This window comes from Phyllostomus discolor, chromosome 1 (assembly GCF_004126475.2).
Source record: "Phyllostomus discolor isolate MPI-MPIP mPhyDis1 chromosome 1, mPhyDis1.pri.v3, whole genome shotgun sequence".
NCBI lineage: Eukaryota > Metazoa > Chordata > Mammalia > Chiroptera > Phyllostomidae > Phyllostomus > Phyllostomus discolor.
In genome coordinates, this window is record NC_040903.2 from 47,790,290 (window position 1) to 47,815,821 (window position 25,532).

The window sequence follows — 25,532 nt, forward strand, 5'->3', positions numbered from 1 at the left end:
AAAGTCCTTCCCAGACGAGGTAAAGCTAAAGGAGTTCACCATCACCAAGCCATTATTGTATGAAATGTTAAAGGGACTTACTTAAGAAAAAGAAGATAAAAACTATGAAGTTTAAGGTGGCAATAAATTCACAACTATCAATAATTGAATCTACAAAACAAATTAAGCAAACAAGGTGAACAGAAACAGAATTATAAATATGGAAATCACATGGAGGGATATCAGTTGAGACGGGGAGGGGGATAATGGGAGAAAAGGTGCAGGGATTAAGACATACAAATTGGTAGGTATGAAATAGACAGGGAGATGTTAAAAACAGTATAGGAAATGGAGTAGCCGAAGAATTTATATGCATGATCCATGGACATGAACTAATGGGGGGGATTGCTGGAGGGAATTATGGGTACTGAGTGGAGGGGGGCAAAGGGAGAAAATTAGGACAACTGTAATCAATAAAATGTATTTTTTAAAAAACTACTGCCCACAAAAAGCACAACATGGCATTCTAGCAATAAAAACCATAATAGGAAAGCCAGTATTTTTCTTCGATTCTTTTACCATTTTACAGCCATGTTATAAAACCTTGCTCTTAAAAGATCAGAATCATTCTTTCTGCTGGGCTGACAGCCGTCTCTGTTGCACGCCAGCCCTGCATCCCAGACGCCCGGAATCACGTCATGTCTTACCATTCTTGCAGACGCTGACATTCAGGACTCCCGAGCCCAGGCAGTTTCCTGCAGGTGTACAGAAGCCGGCGTTGTCTGAGGTGTTGGCTAATATTTCTTCAGGCACCTTAAACCGAAAGGCAGGCAGTCCCTGTACGCTCTCAAAGTTACTGAAAGTTATATACAATGACCTGTTAGGAAGTAGGAACAAAACGTCAGTGTGGGCTCCAGTCAGCACGGTCTGGCCTGAATCAGGAAGTTAACAACAGTGCTCAGGTACAACGCAGCTAAGAGCTGAGAGGGTGAGAGAGAAATGAGGACACAAAAGAAACCTCGAAAGGAACTCCACCCACTCAGTGTGTAATAAAGTAGGATGTGAACTGTAATGAAAGATGCTTAAGAGGTAGCAATTGTGGTAATATTCAAACGAGGCCAAGAAAAAATATATAATCTGTGGTCAAAAATGAAGAAGATGACATTTGAAATGGAGACTCACATTGAAAGACACAAGTCACCTCAACCCTAAGGGACACATGCCAGCATGGGTGAAGCAGAAGCAAAGAAAAGGGAACCAGGGTGCGGCCAAGGCAAAGCCCACGCTCGGCCTGGAATAGTGCCCCCTGGACAGGTACTTGATGAGGATACATGCTTTGATACACACTTCCCCCAAACAAAAAGTGTCCCTCTTTCACCCATCTTTGATTTCAGTGGGGGCTGGCATATTTCTGCCTTTGACTGCCAATGGAGTTTCGAACAGTGGTACGCTGAAATACTGACCTCCCTCACATTTGCACAGCACCTGAGTACAGGTATCCCCTGCTTTTCAAAAGTTTGCTTTATGCTACTTTACTTCTGTTAGGCAGGACAGATAGTAAACCAAGGCAGGAAGGGGGAGGGAGACACGTCTCACCCACTAACTCAGCAGTCCTGAGCCTGGTTGGATAAGATTGCTGGGGGTTCCAACATCACAGGTAAAGGAAGCACAGGAGCAGGGGAGCCCCTGAGACTGTGTGCTGGGAAAGGGAGCCTCTGTAGCAATTTCACTAAGACAGAAAGCCTTTACTAGCAGAGAAGGAAGGCCTTTGTAACTGGATATTGATCCCAAAGTCTAGAAAGGTGAGAAGGAGGGGTACCTAGAAGCTAGCTAAAGTATATAACCCCTGAACCCCAAATAGTCCGGGTGCTCAGACTGGCTGAGTGTTCACTTGTAGCCTTTCTGCTCAAGTGTATAAATAAACTTGCTATTTCATTTTCAATCTACATGCTGTCTCTCACTTGAATTCTTCTCTTGTGAGGCAAGAACTGATGATGTGGGGAAGCCCCCCCATCCAGGGTCTCCCCCAATAACCCTTCTACTAAATGCCTACATTAGCACCTGTTTTTGCTAACCCAAAGAAATCTGAAGTGAATTTTTGCTCTCATGGGAAAAGGTGAGAAGCGAAAATAGTGTTTGTGTTGCAACAAGGCATACATTACAGAGGCAGCAAGCACTCTGGGCAGTAGGAGTGGCCCCACCTAGCTCCTTCCCTGGAGCTGCACTCGGCAGCTCAGCATCAAGCCCCAGAGCTTTGAACTGTGTCTGAGAGCATCTGTGCTTCATCGCAACTCATTTCGTGCATCTGTTAGCCAGATGTGTCTTAAGGTATCAGAAATGCCTAAGAGAGCTGGCAAGGGGGTTATGCTTAGTTTAAAACTGGACATATTTGATATGATTTAGTGGGTTATTTTTTATGTCTTGGAGTGCTCAAAAAATTTTCCATATAGATTAATAGGTCCTTCTGTGCTTTATACCAAATCAGCTTATAGAAGGTCTCATAGGAATGGTCTACTTTTGGATGGCTGGGGAAAACCTGGAGCAGATAGGTTAGCACCTGGTCCTAACCTATCCTTCAGCCCGAGGGCTGAGAGGAAGGACGCTCTGGCCTCACTTCTGCATCTTTGAACCGGAGGTGAGATCCCTCTTTGGCAAGGTTGTGAATAACATGGAGATGGCCTTCCACTCACATCCCACCCCTATAGCATTTTTTAAATGAAATGTTTTAGGCAAAAAGAAAAATAGAAGCCCTGGCTGGTGTAGCTCAGTGGACTGAGTGTGGGCTGGGAACCAAAGTGTCCCAGGTTCGATTCCCAGCCAGGGTACATTCCTGGGTTGCAGGCCAGAACCCCCAGCAACCGCACATTGATATCGATCTCTTTCTCTCTCTCTCTCTCTCTCTCTCTCTGTCTCCCTCCCTTCCCTCTCTAAAAATAAATAAATGAAATCTTTAAAAAGAAAAATAGAGAAAATATTATAATAAATACCTCTTATAACAAATATTAATCAGATAAATAAAAAACATAGATATGACTGTAGCTCTCCGTATAACACTCCTGGTTCTACTCCTTCTCTGTGGCCCCAGAAGAAACCACCGTCATGAACCGGCGGTTTATTATTCCCATGCAGGTCTTCATATTTTACATGTGCACATGTTCACAAACAGTATGTGGCACTGTTGGCTAGTTTAACATATTATGTACAGCATACCACATTCTCTTTCTATAATTTGCTTCTTCATTCAACACTACACTTTTAAGATTTTTTACATTAATGTACATAGCTCTGGTTATTACATTTAAAATCCTATATGGTATTCTATCATATATATATATATATATTAGAGTTTATTCATATTTTTATTTTTATAAGCACTTAGATTGTTTCCAATTTTTCACTACTACAGTGTTGCAATGAACTTTTCTGTCTCCGTCTCCTTGCACGCATGTGCAAGAGTTCTTCAGGCCAGCACTCTGGGCCAGAAGCTCAGAATCTTGGAGTCAGCATGTCTTTGGCCTTACTGAACGTCGCCAAGTGGCTCTTCAAAGTGTGTGTACCAGACGAGAATGTGTTTCCCCTGTGCCACACCTTTTCAAAGAAACCTCCCACTGCCCTTCTAGGTCCCCTTGTTTCACTCACTGCACTCCAGTGCATTTTCAGTCCTGCAGTCCTTCCACAAATATTCACTGAATGGAGCAGCCAGCTAGAAGGTGACTGTGCTATTCTGTAGGAGAGTTTAAAGGGTCTAAACCAGCTGTTTTCAACTGCTGTGCCACAAGAATGTTTAAAACATGTAGCACCTGACTATTCAGTGAGGGATACTGGCCTCTTCTCCTTAGACTGCCAAATAAAATGACAACAGCCAACACGACAGTAGCCGTCTGGTGTGAATGAATCAAAATTATACCTATGTTTTATCAGATCAGCAAAAAACATATTTTTTGGTGTGCTGCAGAATTTTAGTAGTTAAAGTGTGCCATGTGATGAAAAAAGGTTGAAAATCACTGTCTAAACCATGGCACAGATAGCGGGCATGGAGGGTGAGGAGGAATGCAAGAGGTTCTGAGGAGAAACAGATAGTACTCGGTGAGCACATAAATGCAAGAGAGGAGGGACATTTACGGTGTCACCAATGTCTCTGGCAGGGCTGACTGGGTAAGTGGTGCAATTATGTGAGACATGAAACACCCAAAGAACAGCAATTCTTGAGAATATTAAATCCACAGTGTCAAATAAGGCCAGATCATTTCTGATTTTGCAGTTTCATAGAAAGCCTTGAAAGAGTGAATAGGAGAGGATGTGCAGGCTGCAAGAGTCAGCTACTCATTCAAGCAGCTCAAGGGGGACGGGAGGGAAAAGGCGCAGTGGACGATGGGGAGGTGGGAACCAGCGTGTAGAGCAGGCTGCCTCCTTCCCACAAAGACACAATCATGTTCGTTTGTAGAAGGAGCGGGCAGTAAAGAGGGAGAGATTACAGGGCGAGTGAGGCTAGACCTGATCAATGGCAAGGTTATAGCTGAGCAAATGCCTATAAACTCTAAATTATGGGCAACAGTACTTATCTTCTGTGTGGACACTACCTGTTCACTGGAAAAAGGCCAGGTCAAATTTCACGCTTGGGGAAGCACATCATACTAACTACCAGCCAACACTTAATTTTATTTACTGTGTGACAGGCCCTGAGCTAAATATTTCACTAACAGTCATGCATTTGTCCTCAGAACAACTCTCAAGGTAGGAAACTATGTTTACCTTTATTTTACAAATGAAGAAAATGAGTGGTTAAATAACTTTCCCAACATCACACAGCTGTATGCACCGTATTTTGCCATGTATAATGCACATGTTTTTTTGCCCAGATTTTCGAGGGAAAAATAAGGATGCACATATACATGGGTCGTACTAGTTCTGTATCTATATAAATGTTTTTAATTCTTTCATTTATGCTTATGCATTAAAAATATAACTCTAGAAAGCAATAATGATATCTGTATGCAAAATAATACCCTGGAATATGAGAATTGGCTTTGTTTCTAAATATAAATAAATAAATAATTGGATTAAAAAATTAAAATGAAAGATTTTTTTCCCTGAAAGTTTGGTCCAGAAACGTGGGCGCACATTACACATGGGAGCACATTATACACAGCAAAATACGGTAGTAGAGCCGGTATTCCAACCAATGCAGTCAGGCTTTGGAGTCCATGTGGTAAACCACTGCCCTCCATTGTCTCTCAACACACCACCATCATTTATCACTGATTCAGTGTGAATATCCAGTCTAATTAGTGAAGCCACATGTATTCCTCACACTTTTGGTGGTCCTGCAGTCAGAGATATTTTTAGAGTTCTCACCTGCAAAAGTCAGATGGAAAGACATACAGGGTCTCATCCTTGGTGATGAGCGGGTGAAAAGTGTCGCCATCCGTTCCATTAATCATGTTGCATTTGTCTGTTGCCCACCAGTCAAGGGACCTGTAATTGATAAGAACAAGAAAGAGTCGAGAGGATAAAATTTTAGATTTTTTTCAAATGGTCAGGACTTTTCAAGACTTAACTAGGAGCTGTCTACCCACAGAATCTCATTCATTTGCAGACAGAAGGGAGATATTAGTTAGAGGTTCAATTAAGATGGGGAAAAGTAGGCTCCTGACCCCTCTGATACAGGCAATAGTAAAAAATCCCTTTATCCTACCTTGAAAAAGTGTGCCCTACACAGAAATTTAGAAATATCCATTTACTTACAATAATTACCCACTTCAGCATTAATAACTGCCTGACGGACAAGTTCTAGAGAGATATGTGCATCTCTTCAATATTCACGACAGAGTGTTAATTCTGTCTCCCCTTGGAACAGCTCCCTGTTCCAAAATTAACAGGGTCTTCTCTTGGGTATCAAGAAAGCTTCATACTGAAGCGATTTCATACTCACTAAAAGCACAGTTGAGCTAGTGGGCTTCCCAACTAAGCTAATTCTGCAAATCAACATATTTTTAAATGAAAGAAACTTACACTAAGAGATAGGTAACAAAATTAACAATGAAAAGATGAATATACTTTAGAAGAAATTAAAATAATCAAACAATTTGGCAATTATCTTAAATAAATATGTTTAGTGTCTCAAAGAGATAAATGAAAGAATGAAACAATAACATCCTTAGAAATGAATGATAAATTATTTTAAAAATTAAAAGGAAAGAGCCCTGGCTGGTATGGTTCAGAGGATTAAGTGACGGCCTGAGAACCAAAAGGTTGCTGGTTCAGTTCCAGCAAAATAACTCCACATTATTCTATCCGGCAAAGCTATCATTTAGAATGGAAGGGCAGATAAAGTGCTTCCCAGAGAAGGTAAAGTTAAAGGAGTTCATCATCACCAAGCTCTTATTATATGAAATGTTAAAGGGAGTTATCTAAGAAAAAACTATTAACAGCAAAATGACAAGAAACTCACAACTATCAACAACTGAACCTAAAAAACAAAAACCAAATAAGCAAACAACTAGAATAGGAACAGAATCACAGAAATGGAGATCACATGGAGAGTTATCAGCAGGAAGGAGGTGGGGGAAGAATGGAGGAGAAAGGTACAGGGAACAAGAAGCATAATTGGTAGACATAAAATAGACATAGGAAATGGCTTCTCCATTTCCTATACTATTCATAGGAAATGGAGAAGCCAAAAAATTCGTATGTATGACCCATGAACATGAACTAAGGGAGTGGGGGATGCTAGTGAGAGGGGGTGCAGGGCAGAGGAGAATAAAGGGGAGAAAAAGGGGACAAGAGTAATAGCATAACCAATAAAATATACTTTAAAAATGAATAAAATTATTGGAAGGAGAACAGAGACAATAGATAGTCTTAGATTTTTTTAGAATAATATTATTACATATAAATCATAAAAACTAAGATAGAATAGATATAAACCAGAAAAAAAGAAGTCTAAATATATTAAATAATATATCATTATACCATAAATGTATCAGAAATTTTAACACATATATTAAAGAATTAAATTCCTATTGAAAGACTGAAAAAAAATAATTGCATGGGTTTAAAAAAATATCCAGCTACATACTATTTACGGGTAAATTTTCTCTTCCAGCCCAGTACCCCAGGCATCTAGTTCCCCCTCAAGAAGTAACACCGTTGCCAGTTGGTTATATATTCATTCAGGGATCTTATATTTGTGTGTGCGTGCTTACAAATATGCTTATATACATGCTTTTTAAAAGTTAAATAAATGTTTTATTTAAAGATAATAGGATATTTACAGAAAGATTGTGAAGATAACATAGAGTTCCCCTATATTCCACACCAGTCTTTGGCCCGTTTCCTGGTAAGCTTAGAAGTAAATTTAATGTTCAAGAACAGAACTCCACCCACTTCTGTACCTGAAGAATGATCCCCGTTTTCTCCCCAAGGTTTCTAATCTCTCTAACTTTAAAAAAGTATCTTGTTTCATAGGTAGCTTTATTGAAAGCTGACTCAGCTGCCTTATTGGAAGTAATGTGTTTACATTATAAATAATAAAACACAAAACATTTTTGAAATACTATTATCCTGAACTCAAATGTAGTTTATCTTTTAAAAAAAAGAACACAAACAATCCACAATCACCAAATTAAATTAAAAAGAGAACCTCCTCCTTCCCTCAAAGCAAGCAGTGGCTTCAGAAGGGACCGGTGCAGCAGCCGCACCGCCTGCAACGACCTCCGAGTGGGAGAGCGAGACTTTTCACTGGCGGCAAGTTCACAGCCAGCCGTGACACACCCACAGACCATTAACACTCACTTCACTAAGTGCGTTATCCCAACTTTGATTATAAAATAGGAATTCTAAGTATATTTTACATATTTATAGATTGTTTTACCCAAAAATGACAATGATAAAAAGTTTTTTGAAGTAACATGTAAGTGGACTTTAGGTTTAAATGAAAATTGACATGGAATTACACTGAGGAGTGATGAGACTTACGTTTTTCCATTCCATTCCACAATCTTCGAGAAGTTAAGGTAATTGTCTTCTCCAGTTAGAAAAACATAGTCTCCATCATTACTCCCATTTCTCTGAAAAAAAAAAAGTGAATTCAAACATTTAAAATAACGTGATGGTTAATTTTATGTGTCAACTTGGAAGGACTATGGTGCCAGTTGCTTGGGTAAACACCAGTCTGGGTTTTGCTGCATTTCGTAGATGTGATTAACACGTCCAATCAGTTGATTTTAAGTAAAAGAGATTACTATGGATAATATGGGTGTACTCATTCAATCAGCTGAAGGCTTAAAAAGAAAATCGGAGGTTTCCTGCAGGAAAAAGGAATTCTCCAAACTGCAACACAGAAGTCCTGCCTGCGTTTCCAGCCTGCCGGTTGGTCCTGGGATTTCAGACTTGCCATGCACCAGCCCCCTCCGCCGCCTAAGCCAATTCCTTAATACAAATCTCTTGGACAACAGATAGATAGAGATATAGGCACATATCTCCCATTGATTCTGTTTCTCTGGAGAACCCTAACTTATACAGTAACTGACAGATTTAATCTTCGTGAATCTGTCCTAGTTGGGCCTAACTGCTACCTGGGACTAAGCCAGAACACAGTGAGAACTGCCAAACACAGAATTACCATGTGACCTGAAAATCCCACTCCAGTGTGTCTACCCAAGAGATTTCCATTCCAAGGTACATATCTAAAGCTCATACAAAAGTCTATACACAAATGTTCACAGCAGCATTATTCATATGAGCCAAAAAGAAAAAGCAACCTAAATATCTATCAACTGCTGAATGGATGAACAAAGGGTGGTATATCCATGCAATGGAATATTACTTGGCCATAAAAAGGAAGTGCTAATACATGCTATAATACAGATGGACCTTGTAAACTTTATACTAAATAAAAGAAAACAGAGCAAAGATTATATAGTGTATGATTCCATTTATATGAATGTCCAACTGCCAAAAATGGTTCCTGCTCAGGGGTGGTGCCTTTTGGCCCCCATTTGTAGAGTGTGCATTTGTGTTGTTTTTTAAGTTTATTTTTTGCCTGACAAAGCCCACTATAGTCCCAAATGTCCTTCCTCTGTGGCACTGGGGAAGCTCCCACACAGAGGGGGCCTGGCTTCTCTCCTCTCGTCTTGTGGCCCAGGCCAGGCTGGCCTCTTCTGCCCAGGACCAACCCGTCCAGCACCCCACAGGGGCAGGAGACTGGCTGCGCGGGAGGGGGTTTCCTTACGCTTTGTTTCGAACAAAAAACCCAACCTTTTGTTCTTTTAGACGGGTCAAACATAAAATTTAATATTGAAATACCACACTATTATAACAGAATTCAGGAAAGTGTGAATAGAATTTACATTTGATAAAGTCTTTATGTTATTTGGGAACAAATAAAATGTTTATAAGCTTTAGATTTTTTCTTTTTTTTGTGCTTTGCTTTTTTAAAAAATGTTTTATTGTTTATGCTATTACAGTTGTCCCATCCCCTCCCAAAAAACACAACCTTATTTGTCTTTACAAAAGCAAAAAAGGAAACCAAAAAAGATACCTTCCTTTGAACTTATTGGAAAAAAATCTATAGCCCTGACTGGTATGGCTCAGTGGACTCAGTGGTGGCCTGCGAACCTAAAGGTCGCCAGTTCAATTCCCAGTCAGGGCATATGCCTGGGTTGCAGGCCAGGTCCCCAGTAGGGAGTGGGAGAGAAGCAACCACACAGTGATGTTTCTCTCCTTCTCTTTCTGCCTCCCCTCCCCTCTCTCTAAAAATAAGTAAATGAAATCTTTTTTAAAAATGTATAGATTCATAGGCAAATCCCTAATGACAGAAAGTGGTTGCCAGGGGCTGGTAGGAAGGGACAGAAGTGACTACACATGGGTATGTGGTTTTGGGGGGAGGATGGTGAAAATGCTCTATAATTAGAAAGTGGTGGTGGTTGCAAAACCTTGTGAACATACTAAAAACCACTAAACTGTACATTTTAAAATGTGTTTTAGAACTAAGATATATTTACATGTAACATGTAAGTTATAGGTACAGATATATATATATATACACACAATTTTATACATGTAAACAATTTTTTATATATATATATATATACACACACAATTTTTTTACTTAAGCATGAAACAGAGAAGTTCTTCATAGGTCTAATTTAATGACTCCATGATATTACATGAAAATAATTTACTTAACCATTCTCTTATTATTGGGTATTTAGTTTTGAGGGGGTTTTGCTACTATAAATAATGTTGTATGAATAGCTTTATTCCTAAAAACCTTTCTGGTACTTTTGTTTCCTACACAGACCACTAGAAGTGAAATTACTAGATAGAAGAAATGAACATTTTTAAACCTTTTGATACATATCAAGTTGCTCAAGGTCACCCAGCTGGAAAGTGGTGGAAATAGCAGCACAAATCAGTTTACATTTCCCAGATGACTTTTGTGAAACTTTGCTAACTGGCGAAACAAAAAAACTGTTTCTTGTGTCTTTTTGTGTTTCTGTGTTCACTGAGGTTGAACTATTTCATATCACTCAGCTATACCTTAAAAAAACACAACACCCTTGGTGAATTCTCTTTTCATGCTTTTTGTCAAATTATTTGGGTTCTTCTTTTTGTCACTTAACATTGTTTTGCCAACTACATCAATATATCGACATGGTCCACATACACAAGGGTCATGAGATAGGACTCTTCTCTAAGAGCAGTGATGTGAACATAACAACTTGGTTGAAAATTCAAATGCCCCACATGAAAAAATGCTGAATGGCCAATTTTAAAAATGCATGTTGCATGTGTGTTGCTTCTTGAAGTCTTCCCTTCACTCAGATGTGGCTAAGAATTAAATGTTTCAGAGTAACTCAAAAAGGGTTCTCCCTAGCTGTTATCTGCCCTAGAATCAGACACTGGATGTGATGCTTCTCCGTCTCTTGAGAGCACTTCTGTTTCTTGAGGGCCAGCAGTGATAAACAGGTTTTGTGTTACTGCTGTGGGGTTGTGAGTTGCTGCAGAGGACACATTGCTGCAGGAGGCCAGGAAATGTTCTCAGGATGTCACTACAACATTCACACCGGTGGGCGAAACAGAAACAACATCCATCCTCTGGGAAGAATTGGCTACATTGGCTGACTTCTCAAAGACACTTTCCAACAACTAGAATCTTACACATCAGAGAACCCACACTCTGTGGGAGGGTCTTGAACTCTCTTATATCAAGGAGAACAGAGGTACCCTAAAATCAGCAGGTACAGATATGCTGATTGGCCTCGAAACAAGCAAATAAGAGTATCTGACACTTAACCAGTTCCCCTTTTCTCAAGAGCTCTGTGAATTCACCTCACCCTATTCATTCTAACACCCTGTCCTCCCCACTGTTTGGTTGTTTTGTCATTTAAGTCTCTGAAGGAAAAGTGTTTGACGGTGTTCACTAAGGCTGAGCTGGTGGGACAGGCACACAGGATTAGTGTACCCCAGGGGAAGCCTGGCAGAACCCACTAGGACTAAGGAAATATTTGAGGCTGGGATTGGGTGGGTGCAGAACAGTGGGTACCACTCACGATGCTCAACCCTCACAGCCTGTCCTGCTCCCTGAGTGAGCTGCTGTGCTACTGGCTAAAGAGTATTTGGCCAAAGCAGATGAAAAACTGAACAAAAACATTGCCATTCGCCACCCCACCCCCCAACAACACTACAGAGAACTTACTTGACTCCAAGATGAAAACACATACCAGTCATTCACATTAATTCATGGTCAGTTTTTCAGCCAGTCATACAGGGGAAAAAGAATAATGGTCCCTGAAATGTGTATTGCAACTCACTCATAGTTTGAAAATCATTTTAATGGATTTCTTACTTAGCCTCTTCAAAACAGGCTTTGAAGTGCAGGTACTTCTAGTCTCACATTAGAAACCATGAAACTGAGGCTCAAAAAAGTCTCTGAACCTTCATTTATTAATATTATTAAATGAAGAAGTAAAAAGTCAGTCTAGGCTCTCTGATTCTAGTAAGTCTCATGTTTTTTTCCCCTGGATGTGGGAAATCCACTGAAGGCACTAATTTAACTGAGTGATGGTACAGGCCTTTACGCTAATGGGGCCTTGTAGAGACAGAGTGGTCCTCAAATCATCAAAACGAGACTTGGCACTGAACACTGACTGAAATGTGTGATACTTTGAAAGATCAGTGCTAATTAATGGCATAGCCACACTATGCGTTTTCACAGCTACACTCATTCCCAGTCAGTGCTGGCAGCCTATTGAGGGAGAAGTCCCCTCCCCCACCCTACACGCCAAAACACTTATTTTCCACATCCTGTACAAGACACCTAGAATTCCAGGCAGTTTTGGTCTTCTCATAGAAGAAAGCCAAAGTGAACATGAATCTGGCTCAGGTGCCCCCTGAGATGAACAAAGAGGCTCTGAAGGACAAAACCCACTTACCCCATAGTACAAGCCAAAAGAGGGCGAGATGTCGGGTTTGAACGGGTGGATGAGGGCCAGGAGCTCATCTTTGTAGCCCCAGAGCAAGTCGTGGACTGTGTGCGTCACAAAGAAGTTCTGCTGGTACGCCTTTAACAGCGCCCGGATGAGCATCTGGGTGAAGCCCTGGTGGGCCCATTCCATGGCAGTCTGGAAAAAGCATAGGCAAGTTCAGATGGCAGTGTACCCACCCCACTCTCCCACTGAGCCTTTGGCCAAAGGAGCTGCAAACTTAAATGTTGAGATTAAGTAGCTGAAAAAATGGCCAGCGAGCTCCTCTCTGGCTGCATGTACAAGAATAAAGCTCCTCCGTTACTATCCTTTCTCAGTATTACATTTTTAACTGTGAGCTTAGTATCCTCAACTTGCCCCGTTAGCCCCCCAAAGCAGGAAGGAAGGGAAAAAGCTCTTGTAATTACATTGGCCTCTTTGGCCAGAAGCTGGCGCCCAAATCCCTCCTGATCAAGGCCAGCAGCTGGGGCCCTCACAAACCCTGCACCACTAGGGAGTAGGCCAGGGCCAGATCTGGGATCTAAAGTCTCTATGTCCCGGACCCACCATGAGTGTCCAGCTGCAAATGGAGGGGTGAACTAGGACTTAGAATGGGGGCCTCAGAGGGGGCTGGTGTAGGTGAACAGGAAAGTTCCTAAGTGTGTTCTTATTAGATGGAATTGCCATTATAATCAGAGCCCAGTGGAATCACTCTATACCATCTATAATCAACAGCCCAGTTTTTATTATTTGGAATGGAGACAGTCAACATATATTTTGAGAATTAAAAATATAAAGTAGAAATCTAAATTAAGAAATGGTATGTAAATTCTATTGCTACAGTTTCTGAACTAAAACAAGGGGCAAATAAATATTTTTAAAACTGTTAGCTATTCAAAAATCCTAGATACATTTATTTGCACAAGTGCTGATCCTGAGCACACGGTAAGATATTGTGAAAAAATAATCTTAAAATTAGCATTTATCACCATTTGAAAAGACCTTGTTTGAAAGACCTCAGAAATACCTGTAAAATAACCTTTAAAGAAGGAAAGGGAAAAATATATTTTTCTTTTTATACATCCAACATAACTTAGTCATAAATGTAAAGCCACAACAACATTAAGTCAGCTTTTCCCTTTCTTCTAAATCCCACAGTAACGGCACATAAAATGCGCACTGACCACCGCAGGGATGTTCACTGTTCTGATCAGGTCTGTTCTGGCGTCCCCAACAGACTGGTCTCGCACGAAAACATAGGTCTTGTTGCTGACAGCAGATATTGTTGTTCCATTGTCTCCAAACTGAATCTCTGCTTTGTCTCTGATTTCCCTAAAAGAAAGAAATAGATTTTGTTTGGATGGTCCCTACTTTAAATAGCAATATTTTCCCCTTCTTTCAGTATCAAGGCTATTTTCAATATATTATTGCCAATCTAACCACTAGAAAGAGAGACTGCAGATGCTGACCTGTAAAAACTGGAGATTAAAACTAGAATGTGAGAAGGAAACGAGCCCCAAGATAGAGTCTTCTCAAGAAACTGCCGTTTTCATTCTTTACCCCACAATTTGGAAAATGCATTGGTCAAGGTCTCCTTGACCAGAAAATCAAAGTCAATGAACTCTCTCGTGGGTTATGGTTTGGACCCAAAATATAGTCACGAGGAATACATACAAAATCTGATTGCCATCCTGTTAAAACGCCTGTGTAATTTGCAGTTAGGGAGTATCTGCGATAGACTTTTGGTTGTTAGACATTCGCCCCCCCACCCCTCTTTTCCTGGTCAGAGCCCTGATTTCCTTTCCTCTCCTGCACCCGGCAGCGGTTTGAGACACAGGCTCGGCTCCACCAATACTTTTTACCCTGGGCTTCTGACTCCTGAGCGCAGAGCCTCCAGACGGAAAACACGGTCGAAATACCGGTTTCCTCCAGGGGGCGCACACGAGGCGAGGATACCAGTGCTCCAGAGACACGCGTCCTTAAAGCTGTCCTGGACCCTGCCTTTTTCCTCCGGGCCGCAACTTGGGATCTGTAACCCAATTTATAGCCTTCACATAAATTATCTTTTCCTTTAAATTGGACAGAGGAAGTTTCCCCCACTTGCAACGAAAGCCCCCTCATATAGAAAGCATGACCTGGTCTTTTTATAGATGAGGCAAGGTAGATTCAGGTAAAGTAACTAGCCCAAGACTAACCAGGAGGTGGCAAGCAGGGTTTGGAATCTTGGCCCCCTGATTTCAAGCTAAATGTTTTCCTTGACTCTACAGAGAAGTTAATGCTAAGTGATTGACTGGTTAGAAACTCTTGGGGGAAGAGTAAATTTCAAAGGTAAATCCCTGCCTCTGGCAAGGCTGGTGCGTAGAGGGGCATTCCTCCTCACTTCCATTCCCGGAGCCTCCCGGCAGCCAAGCTGAGGAGGGAAAGACTTTTCTAGATGCACCCATTTAGAACCAGGGTGGGGACCCCACGCTGGTGTAGCTGACCACTAAGGAACTAGAAGTAGGAAAAGTGACCCCAGGGTGAATACCAGCTTGCACGCAAGGAAAGCCGGGCCAAGGAGCAAACAGCTGGGATTCATCGTCAGTCCAGCAACTCAGGAATAGACTCTGCCAAGTTTTCTGATTCATGACGAAAACCAATGACCTTGTTAAGGCTTTTTTAAAATTTATTTTTCACTGAGCCCTGGGGCATGAACCTGGAGGCCTGAATTAATTCCAACCCTAGAGCCTGCATCATTGACATTTATTTATGTGTACTGACTTTGGAGATGACTTTTAAAATGCTTTCTTTATGGCTCACCCGGTAAGAGCTTGATGTTTTAAAGGGAAACTGAGCATGAGGGGTCCGATCATTTTGAGCCTTGTAACTTGACTGGGTTTCTCAATAAATCTCAGCACATCAGAGCCCTAGCTTCCCAAACCACTAAAATATTAACTCACTTGGCACGTACCAAGGGACCATGATAGGTCACTCAGAGCTAACCACATGACTTCCCCTCAGCCATCAGCTACTCTGAGGCATGACTGACACCTGGCCTTTGCAGAGCAGTCACTGAAGGAAGACAGTGCCACTAGGCTGTCAGAAATCGTCCCCGCTCTACACAGGCCAAGAAAACCAAGGAGAGAGGTGGCGAGGGCCCTCCCTCTCAGAACAACATAGAGTCATATAGTCAAGGGAACCTATAGTCAGAGGAAACCCAAAATGTTTCTCCTTCCAAGCATTTCAGTCCCCCTGGCAACCCTAGGGAGGCCGCAACACCAGCAAGTCTGGTACCCAAATCTCCCCCACAGCTGGTCAACCACAGTCAACCAGAAGCAGGGCAGCTGCCTGGAGAACGGCAGACTGACAGCAAGAAGTGATCAGTCACTGCTTTGCAGTATCTGGTGAGACCAAAGAAGTTTCTAGAAATAGAAACAAAGTGTTTTTTATTGTTTTTGGTTTTTTTAAAGGCAAAACAAATCTTAGGTCTAGATACTCAATTCAGGAGCCGCACTTGAAAGTGCCGGGTATGTTTCCTGGTACATGGGAGATGCTCATAAATCCTGCAGATGCTGAAGGCGCCAGGACGCCACAGGCTCAGACTACAGCTTAGTATCTGTTATTCACAGTGTGGCCCTAGTCATTGAGAAAGCATTGAGTTATGATCCATGAATTATTTCATCCGGCAGGAAAATACCTGGTTGATTTTAGAGATGTTTCATTTTAAGTAATTTTCAAAGTTCTTACTTCTTAAAAGAAAAAAAAATTTAAACTCCTGAATGCTTAAATAAAATCTCACCCTTACAGAAGGCAAACAATAGCCTGGGAAAAGAAAACCAAAAGGAATAATTTTAAATATTTTATTTATTTACTTTTAGAAGGGAAGGGAGGGAGAAAGAGAGGGAGATAAACATCAATGTGTGGGTGCCTCTCATCTGGCCGGAAACCCAGGGATGTGCTCTGGGGACTGAACCAACAACTCTTTGATTCTCAGGCCAACACTCAATACACTAAGCCACACCAGCCAGGGCGTTTTTTAAAAAAAAGATTTTATTTATTTAATTTTAGAGAGGGGGAAAATATTTTTATAAAGATTTTATTTATTTATTTTTAGAGAGGGAAGGGAGTGAGATAGAGAAAGAGAGAGAAACATCAATGTGTGGTTGCTGGGGGTCATGGCCTGCAACCCAGGCATGTACCCTGACTGGGAATCAAACCTGTGACACTTTGGTTTGCAGCCTGAGCTCAATCCACTGAGCTATGCCAGCCAGGGGGGAACATATTTTTTTATTTTTTTAATTTATTTTTAGAGGGAGGGAAAAAGAGAAGGAGAGAAACATCTGTTGGTTGCCTCTTTCATGCCCCCAACTGGGGACCCAGAACACAACCCAGGCATGTGCCCTGACCGGCAATCAAACCAGCGACCTTTTGGTCCACAGGCTGGCACTCAATCCACTGAGCCACATCAGCCAGGGCCAAAAGGAATCATTTTAAATAGTTGAAAAATTAACCTCTATCTGTGCAATACCTCAGAGATTTTGGGTAAATTAAATGTGCACAATACTGTCATATAATCCTTATCTTTGATCTTTTTAGTTCTTCATTCATGCTCTTTGCTGGAACCACAATCAGAAGTGACGAGCCCACTGGGCAGAGTGCGGGTAAGATCTGACTGCCAGGCTTTGCATTCAATTCAGCTTCATCCATTGCTAGCTCTGTGACTAAGGGTAAGTTACTCATTGCTTCTGTGCCTCAGTTTCCTCATCTGTAAAATGGAGACAATAGCATAGCGTCCTTGTAGTATTGTTGTGAGAATTAAATTTACATAAGCTTGTCATCCATTTAAAACTCTGCCTAGCACATACTAAGAACTTAGCTACTAAAGTTATGTGCTCAGCTCTCTGGAGAGAGATGAAGAGATGTTAACACCTGGTTCCTGTCCTGAAAGCATCCAGGTACAGCAAGACTTGTGTCTATGTGGCTGCCTCACAACTGGGAAGTGCTCCAAAGCTGAACTCCAGAGGAGAGCGGAGTGGCCACTGGAACAGGAGCCCTGAGGAAGGCATCCTTGTGCAGGTACATAGTTGGGTTGGTTCTGGATGGAGCAGGTTTCCCCTGATTGGGGCGGGGGGCGGGGGACAGACAGCACCGAGGGCAGGCAGCACAGCACGAGAACACAGAATGTGTTTCCAAAGTAAAGGGGTGAGGGGACACAGTGCAGAGGTGGTTTAGAAAGAGCAGCCTGCAGCCCAGGCAGAGGCGGGCTGACCACACAGGTCAGCAAAGAAGTCACAGGGTAGATGAAAGGGCAGCGCAAGGGAAGCAGGCCACTGGGAGGGAGCGGGGCAGCACCAGTTTTTAGCTTTCCATCACCACTGCCTGGCCAGCTACATGAGGGACTGAACACCGAGAGCCCAAAGCAGGACCCTGAGAAACAACTTCACTCCTGAAGCTGGACATGGCCCCCTGTCCTCCAAGCATTACCCTGGCCCACCTGGCTAGTGCAGGCAAGTCACTCTGGACTACCATGTGCATCCGCACCTCACAAGTAACTGGTCATCGCCTTTTGTATAGAATGGGAAGTGGTAGGGGGGATCTTTATCTATTTTCTTACTTTTGAGTACTTCAAAGATTTTTAAAATTTTTATCTAGAGGCACTCTATTTTGAGAAAAAAGTGATATTAGAGAAGAGTGAGTCGGGTTTAGAGAATATAATAATGGATTGTTTTCATTTTTAGGTTCAGATGTTGATAGTTGTAAGTTTGTTGTCATTTTACTGCTCATAGTTTTCATCTTCTTTTTCTTAGATAAGTCCCTTTAACATTTTATATAATAAGGGCTTGATGATGATGAACTCCTTTAACCTGACTTTATCTGGGAAGCACTTTGTCTGTCTTTCCATTCTAAATGATAGTTTTGCTAGGTAAGAGTAATCTTGAATGTAGGTCCTTGCCTTTCATGACTTCAAATACTTCTTTCCAGCCCCTTCTTGCCTGTAAGATTTCTTTCGAGAAATCAGCTCATAAGTTTTATGGGAACTCCACAAACAACTAGAACAGGAGCAGAATCACAGAAATGCAGATCACATGGAAGGTTATCAGTGGTGGGGAAAGGGGGAGAATGGAAAGGAAAGGTATAGGGAATAAGAAGCATAAATGTTAAGTACAAAATAGGCAAGGGGAGGTTAAGAATAGTATGGGAAATGGAGAAGCCAAGACCTTATATGGACAACCCATGGACATGAACTAAGGGTGGGGGGGAATGCTGGAGGGAGGGGGCGTGCAGGGTGGAGGGGGATAAGGGGGAGAAAAAAATGGGACAACTGTAATAGCATAATCAGTAAAATATACTTAAAGAAAAGAAAAAAAGTGTCCTTGGGTGAAGATAAAAGTAAGAAAGGGAATGAAGTAGTGTTGTATACTACAACATAGGCGAACCTCGGAAACATCATGCTGAATAAAAGAAGTCAGTCACAAAAGGCCAAAAAAGAGAATATAATAATGGAAACAATAACCACGGAATTTCTAAATTTTATCTCTCTCTAATAGTAAGAAATTTTACTTGGCTTGGCTTAGAGATGAGTGAAGGATCGAAGGGCTAACGGGGACAGAATTTGAAAATTTCAACAAAGTTCCTACCTTTGCTAAACTGCAAGGAGGCAATTAGATCCTTACGAAATTAATGTAAAACAACAGAACTTTAAGAAAATAGACTTGAATATCAAACCCTTGAAGGAAATAGGACTTTTCAAGCTCAGAAAAGATAGGAAAGTTGATAAAAGAACAGATTTGACTATATGTAAATTTTAAAAATAGAAAAGGCAAGCAACAGGAAAACCATTGCCACAAATGTGACAAGGGGTTAGCTGTTGTACACAGAGGTTTACAGAGTGGCATGAGCACCCAGACAGACACACGGGCAAAGGACAAGAACTGAGAGTGTGGGAGGAGAATCAGTTGGCAAACACGAGAACATTCAATCCCCATGGTAATCAAATAATGAAATGAGAACTGGTCTACGTGTCCAAGAAGGGAATGGTTAAATAAAATGTATTAATAATATTCCCACTACCTCTTAAAATATTATCATCATTAACATATATTAGTATAAAACCAAGACATATATGGGAATATTCCTAAGATATAATGTTGGGAGCCATCCTGCCTGGTTTCAGGGACTGCAGCCTCATCAACGGAAAAGAGTCCCAGGGCCAGGGCTGAGTGAGAAGGCCTTGGGGCCATGAGCCACTAAGGAGACAAAACATTTCCTGCTGGCAGGAGTGCAGCCCCTGCCTCCCTCATATCCCCCTGCTTGGACGGGGCAGATGACTGGTCAGCCAATGATGGGTGAGATTCCTCACGGGGAAGAACAACCTAAGACAGGCACAGTCATGAAGGGCCATCAGGGAAGGACTTAGGGGACTACAGAGAAGGGGCAGAAAGACCCTCACCCCTCAGCTTTGTCATAGTCTGAGTCCTCAGTCTTTGTGTAAAAGTCTCCTAGTCTCTTGACTGCTTTGCTCTCCCCACCTGACTCAGCCTGAAAACAAGGTCAGAGGCAGCCCACATCTTGTACTAAACATACAGCTCCCAGGGGTGAATCTGGCCAGAGAAAGAATATACATTATTTCCCTTGAGGTTTGCCCTGCCTTGTTGGTATGAATCAGATACTTAAGCTAAAATCCAACACTGACCAGAGACAATCCCTGTTTCTTCAACTATTATCTTTAAATGATGTCAGTTTCTCATGACTGGAGCTTTTTGAGCATTAGTTGATGAGCTTTACATGCACACTATGTATCTCTGTGTGAGCTGAACTCAGTAAAGACACAGGGTGTGCAGGACCCTTCTCCTCTGAGGGACGGGTCACCTCTCCTCCCCAAGCACATCATGTCTTGGTAGACTTATTCTCATCCGAGGCAGCAGGGGAGCTCTGTGGGTGGAGCCCCCCACAATATAATATTAAGGGAACAGAACATACATATTGTGTACATGTGTATATAGCATATATACAGACAGTATGATAACCATGTGAAAGCAAAACTCACCCATGAAAAAAATGGCTCAGAAGATATTCACTAAATACTAGCATTGGTTATCCTGGAAACAGTGAAATCATGGATTGTAGTAGTTTTTCTTATTTACTGTATTTTCAAACTTAGTTTTACTGCATATATATATCATCTTTATAACAGAAATATAGTTTATACTTTTAAGATAATGCTACATATGATATTGTATATGTTGATTATTTCATAATCCAGTATTACTTAATGCTCATGAATAATTAAAAAAAACACTTATGAGATAGTTATACCTTATATCTTTTTCCTTCCTATCAAAGCAGTTAAAGGAGCCTACAAGAGAAATGAACAACCCAAACAGTAAAACTCAGAAACTCAAAAAAAGGAGAGGTTTAGTGGGACATTGTGAATTCAGCAAATATGTCTCAAAAATATGAAAGTGTGTTGAAAGAGCCCTTAGATTGATTTCTAAAATTCTTAAAATGTTAAACAGTGGGCAAAATAGAAAGAGAAACCAGAAGCCATGTAACATCATATGCTGGATACACATTTTTGGTAGACATGTCACTATGCAACAGGCCTGTTCCAGGACTGCTCAATCCACAGCTTTCATCCAACCCAGCAATTCCACCTTTGCATATTTCTCTGAAGAAAACAAAAACACTAAATTGAAAAGACAGGTGCCCCTTAATGTTCACTGCAGCATTATTTACAATAGCCAAGATAAGGAAGCAGCCTAACTGTCCGTTGACAGACGAGTGGATAAGGAGGATAAGATACATGCACATGCACAATGGAATACCTCTCAGCCGTGAAAAGAATGAAGCACTGCCATTCATGTCAGCACAGATGGACCGAGAGGGCATCCTGCTAAGTGAAATAAGTCAGACAGAGAAAAACAAATACCACATGGTTTCATTTGTTATGTGGAATCTAAAAAAAAATAAAGTAAAAAATAAAACAAAACAAAAACAGACTCGGAAACAGAGGATAAATTGATGGTTGCCAGAGGGGTGGGGTGGGGGGATGGGCGGGAAAGGTGAAGGAGAATGGGAGGTACAAAGTTCCAGGTATGAGATAAGCAAGGCACAGGGATATAATGCCGACCATAGGGAACGTGGTTAATAATTTGTAGTAACTGCGCCGTGACAGATGGTAACTAGACTTCGTCCAATAGCATCATAAGGTATATAAATGTCAAATCACTATGCTGTACATGTGAACAAGCTAATATTATATGCCAACTATAGTTTAATAAAAAACATTTTTAAAAAAGCATTGCTACACACTACATTACTTAAACCAGACTGATTGTTTTTTACCTGCATGGGGAAGTGCCACCGTCCTTTTTGCAAACACATTAATATCCTGAACTCATCCACATGTGAAAAGTTTGGAAAACATGCTACTATCAGTTGTGTTTCACGTGAACCGGGCCCTCCACTGCCTGCCCCCACAGAGACCCCCCCACCCCCAGGCCAGTCCATGTGAGCCGGCGAGGGGCCTGCGTGCCTTGCCTCCTCTTTTGCGCCCCTGGACTCTGTGCACAGTGGACAGACCAGCTGCCTCGGGTGGGAGGGAAGCCACGGGACCATCAAACCCTGGGGCATGAGCTCCTGCAATATTTTGCATGTTAACTAGCTGAGCAATAGCATAATTAAGTCACGAGTGACAGAGATCTGATCCACTTCATGGCTGCGAAAGGCCTGCCAGAGTGGCTGTAAGTCTCCCTGAAAAGCCACCTTTTCCTACCAACCCCAGATCTCACAACCCACTGGAGCCTACGGAAGAGTCCCTGGTCTGCACTGACCATGTGACTGAGCGTCTGTTCCTAAAGCAAGCCACTCAGTTTCAGGACCTCGCTCCCCCTTTCCTGGACCTACCCATGGCTCCTGGGCTCCCCACTGAAGTCCTGTGGTTCCAGCTGAACTATCTGTGTCCCGTGGATCTAAACAAGCTCTCCTCTTGTATGTCTTAGGGAGTTAAACCATGGCTGAGGATATTTCATTTAGTGCTCCATGAATATTCACTAAATGCTGGATGTTCAGAGATGAAAGGACTTGGTTCCCGCCCCTCACGGAGCTTCCAGCACATAGGGAAGAAAGAGATATGCAAACCGGTGGTTACAATACAGCTAGTCAGGGTCATAAAAACCCACACCCTGGGGAGAGTGCGTCCAAAGTCAGGGAAAGTCGCAGGAGGAAGCAGCAGCTAAGCGGAGAGAGGTGACAGTGATGAGCTCATTGTTGATGGCGAGAACTCCACCAGTAAACAGAGTACAGTTGGAACCATGAAGTCCAGCACGTTAGCCCCACGCCACAGGTGGCTGCTGTGCACTGGCATGAAGCTAGTCTGAAATCCGGTAGGAGCACTATAAATGTAAAATGCACGCCGGCTTTCAAAGACTTAGTACGAAAAAAAGCATGTAAAAATGTATTCATAATTCTGAATATTGATTACATGTTGAAATGATACCATTTTGGATGGTATTGGAGTAAATAAACCATTAAAATTAATTCCTTCTGTTTCTTTTCACTTTTTAAAGTGTGGCTACTAGAAAGTGTTCACTTATATATGTGGTGAACATTAAATTTCTGTTGAGTAGTTTTGGTTAGAGCATAAAATTCTAGGTTGCAAGTGCCAAAAAATAAATTATAATTATTGCTACAAACAACAAAATAAAGGGGCTCAGTGCACAGCAGGAGCCAGGTCGCTCAGGCCTTGGACATCACACAGGGGTCACCAGCGCCCCGCGCAGAGAAGGGAAGGGAACGTCGGGTGTTCCCTTTGGAAAGTCGCTCTGGCAGTGGAGTGGAAGAGACCAGAACAAGGAGAGAAAGCAGAGGCAGAACCCTTGCAGGCAAAAGCGAGCCAGCCAAGAGTGACGGGCCTGCCTCCAGCCTCCTGCAGTGGCCCCGAGGCCTCCCTGTGACGGCGGCACCCAGTCCCCAGGTGTGGTGAAGCCTACAGGCCCTCGCTCAGACGGTGGTTCTCACACACGGGAAATGAAGTGCCCAGGACTGCGACGGCGAGCAATGACCGAACCACAGGCGTCACCTAGAAATCTCTGACACGGCAACATGGGTGCGTCTTTGCTGATGTTCTAAACAAGACGGACCAGGAGTCTAACGATCACGGTAACGACGAAGCGCCCACGAACATGAGCATGTGGAGCAACAGCCACCACGAGCCACAGCAGTGCCCGAGCTTCCATGAGAGGCGGAGCTGCGGGGACTGCCGGCACCCCTGTGGCTGGTTGCCTACCTTCACACTCAAGGAAAATGCTAAATTTTAGCGAGTGGTTAGTGAAAATGAAATGCAATTGTCTTCCCACCCAAGTCACAGAGCACCTTCAGTTCTATCCGTGGACCCCTGAGGGGTCAGTGGATCCTCAGGAACCCCTGTCAGATATGCCTGGGCTCTCCGCACCAGTAAACGGGAGTCCCTCCAGAACGGGAACACACAGGTGTGTGCTAGGAGTCGGACACTGGTTCACTTCTAGGATCCCTTTGCTCCGGTGGCCACATCCACAATGGCAAGCTCAGCCCACGAGCACAATGGCCTGTGCGCTATGGAAGCCTGCGGGGCTCTCTGAGGTCTGACTAGAAGCCATGTCTTTTTCTCGGGAGACAAGGGTCCTGACCACAGGAACAGGCCCAGGAGACCCAGAAGGAAGACTGTGAAGGGTTGTTTGCTCTTTAGTTCTCAGTCACTCAAAGGAATTCAGTTAAAAAATAAAAACAACAGCAAAAAGACCTATATTATATGATCACACTTACACAAGCTGTCTATAGCAGTGGTCCCTGGCAGCTGGGGGAGATGGAATGGGAGAGTGGTTTTGCTCCTGTAGGTAGTTAGTTATTAATAAGAAAGAGAGCAAAGGGAGTCAGACAGTGAGCTCAATGAAGTGGGGAGCATGAGCCTGTTTGCTCCACCAGGAAGCTGTAGCTTCACATACCATGGCAATCTCAGCACTGCTCCTCCAAGGAGATTAACACTCCTCCCTTCCCCTCTTGGTACCAGGGTTTTGGGGGTCACAGCTTGACCATCGAGGTGTGTCAGCCTAACTAGGGGTGGACCCATCAAAAAGCCCATGAAAGCTTGGGAAGTTGACTGATTATTTTGGAAAAAAACAAAACAAAACAAAACAACAACAAAAAACTCTCTTGTTTATAACCCCAGGGGGACAGAGAAGTGCTCTCCCCCTCTCTCGCTGTGACTTGCAATCGCCTCATGCACTCACACGTCCTCTCTCCATAGCCAGGCAGCCTTAGCAGCCGTGGGGCCGATGGCCGCACGGACTCCACACCCAGGTCCCGGTGGGAGCCTGAATACCTCAGCACTGCATCAGGTTGCGGCTGGGAACACAAGCCAAACCAGCGGGATGCTGAGCTGGATTAAGCCTTAATATGGCAAATGATCTCTGGATACCAACTCCATTTCTGGCCCTGATTTTCCATGACAAGATGGACAGAGATGGGACACTGGAGGGGCATTCATTCATTCATGCATTCATTCATTTATTGGAGGGGCATCCTTTTGACTTTGCTTCCGGAGTAAACCTTACCACCAGACCTCATCCTCTTTTGTGGGTCTCTGAAAATGCTTTCTCTTGCAAAATGGCAAGAACCCCGCTTCCACCAGCAACAATTTAACAATGTGGAATTTCAGATCTGCCAGGTAAAGCAGTCCTGGAGCTGTCCCACAACGATGCCACTATAACCAACAGCGCTGGACTGTGCACTTCAGAACAGTAAAGGTTGTACATTTCATGCTGTGAATTTTTATCACAATAAAGAATAGTTAAAATTGCAAACCAAGCAAATAGGACACTCGGATCCCAGTTTAACTCCTGTCATTCCTGAGTGGAACAGACCTGCTTAACCCTGCACATACAGTTTCTTTACGCATAAAAAACATATACAAAAAATACTTTTTAGAATGAAGACCTAAGTGTTTTTTAAACATTCTTTTATATATAACAACAGAGCTCATCTTTACAATTCTGCATACTGATTTATACAGACTAAGGCAATCCACTAAGGCTAATAACAATAGCAAGCAATCACACTAATTAAGGGCTC

General features: G+C 42.5%; 1 protein-coding gene across 1 annotated transcript in view; it reads right to left on the minus strand.

The window, feature by feature from the left end:
* SCARB2 (scavenger receptor class B member 2) overlaps positions 1–25,532 on the minus strand; it is a 61,191-nt gene that overhangs the window by 15,422 nt on the left and 20,237 nt on the right. The window contains exons 3-7 of the mRNA XM_028507185.2: positions 13,631–13,778; positions 12,417–12,605; positions 7,957–8,048; positions 5,335–5,454; positions 687–856 (exon numbers count right to left, since the gene is read on the minus strand). Of these exons, the coding sequence (XP_028362986.1) occupies positions 687–856; positions 5,335–5,454; positions 7,957–8,048; positions 12,417–12,605; positions 13,631–13,778 (719 nt within the window). The remainder of the gene's footprint in view (positions 1–686; positions 857–5,334; positions 5,455–7,956; positions 8,049–12,416; positions 12,606–13,630; positions 13,779–25,532) is intronic.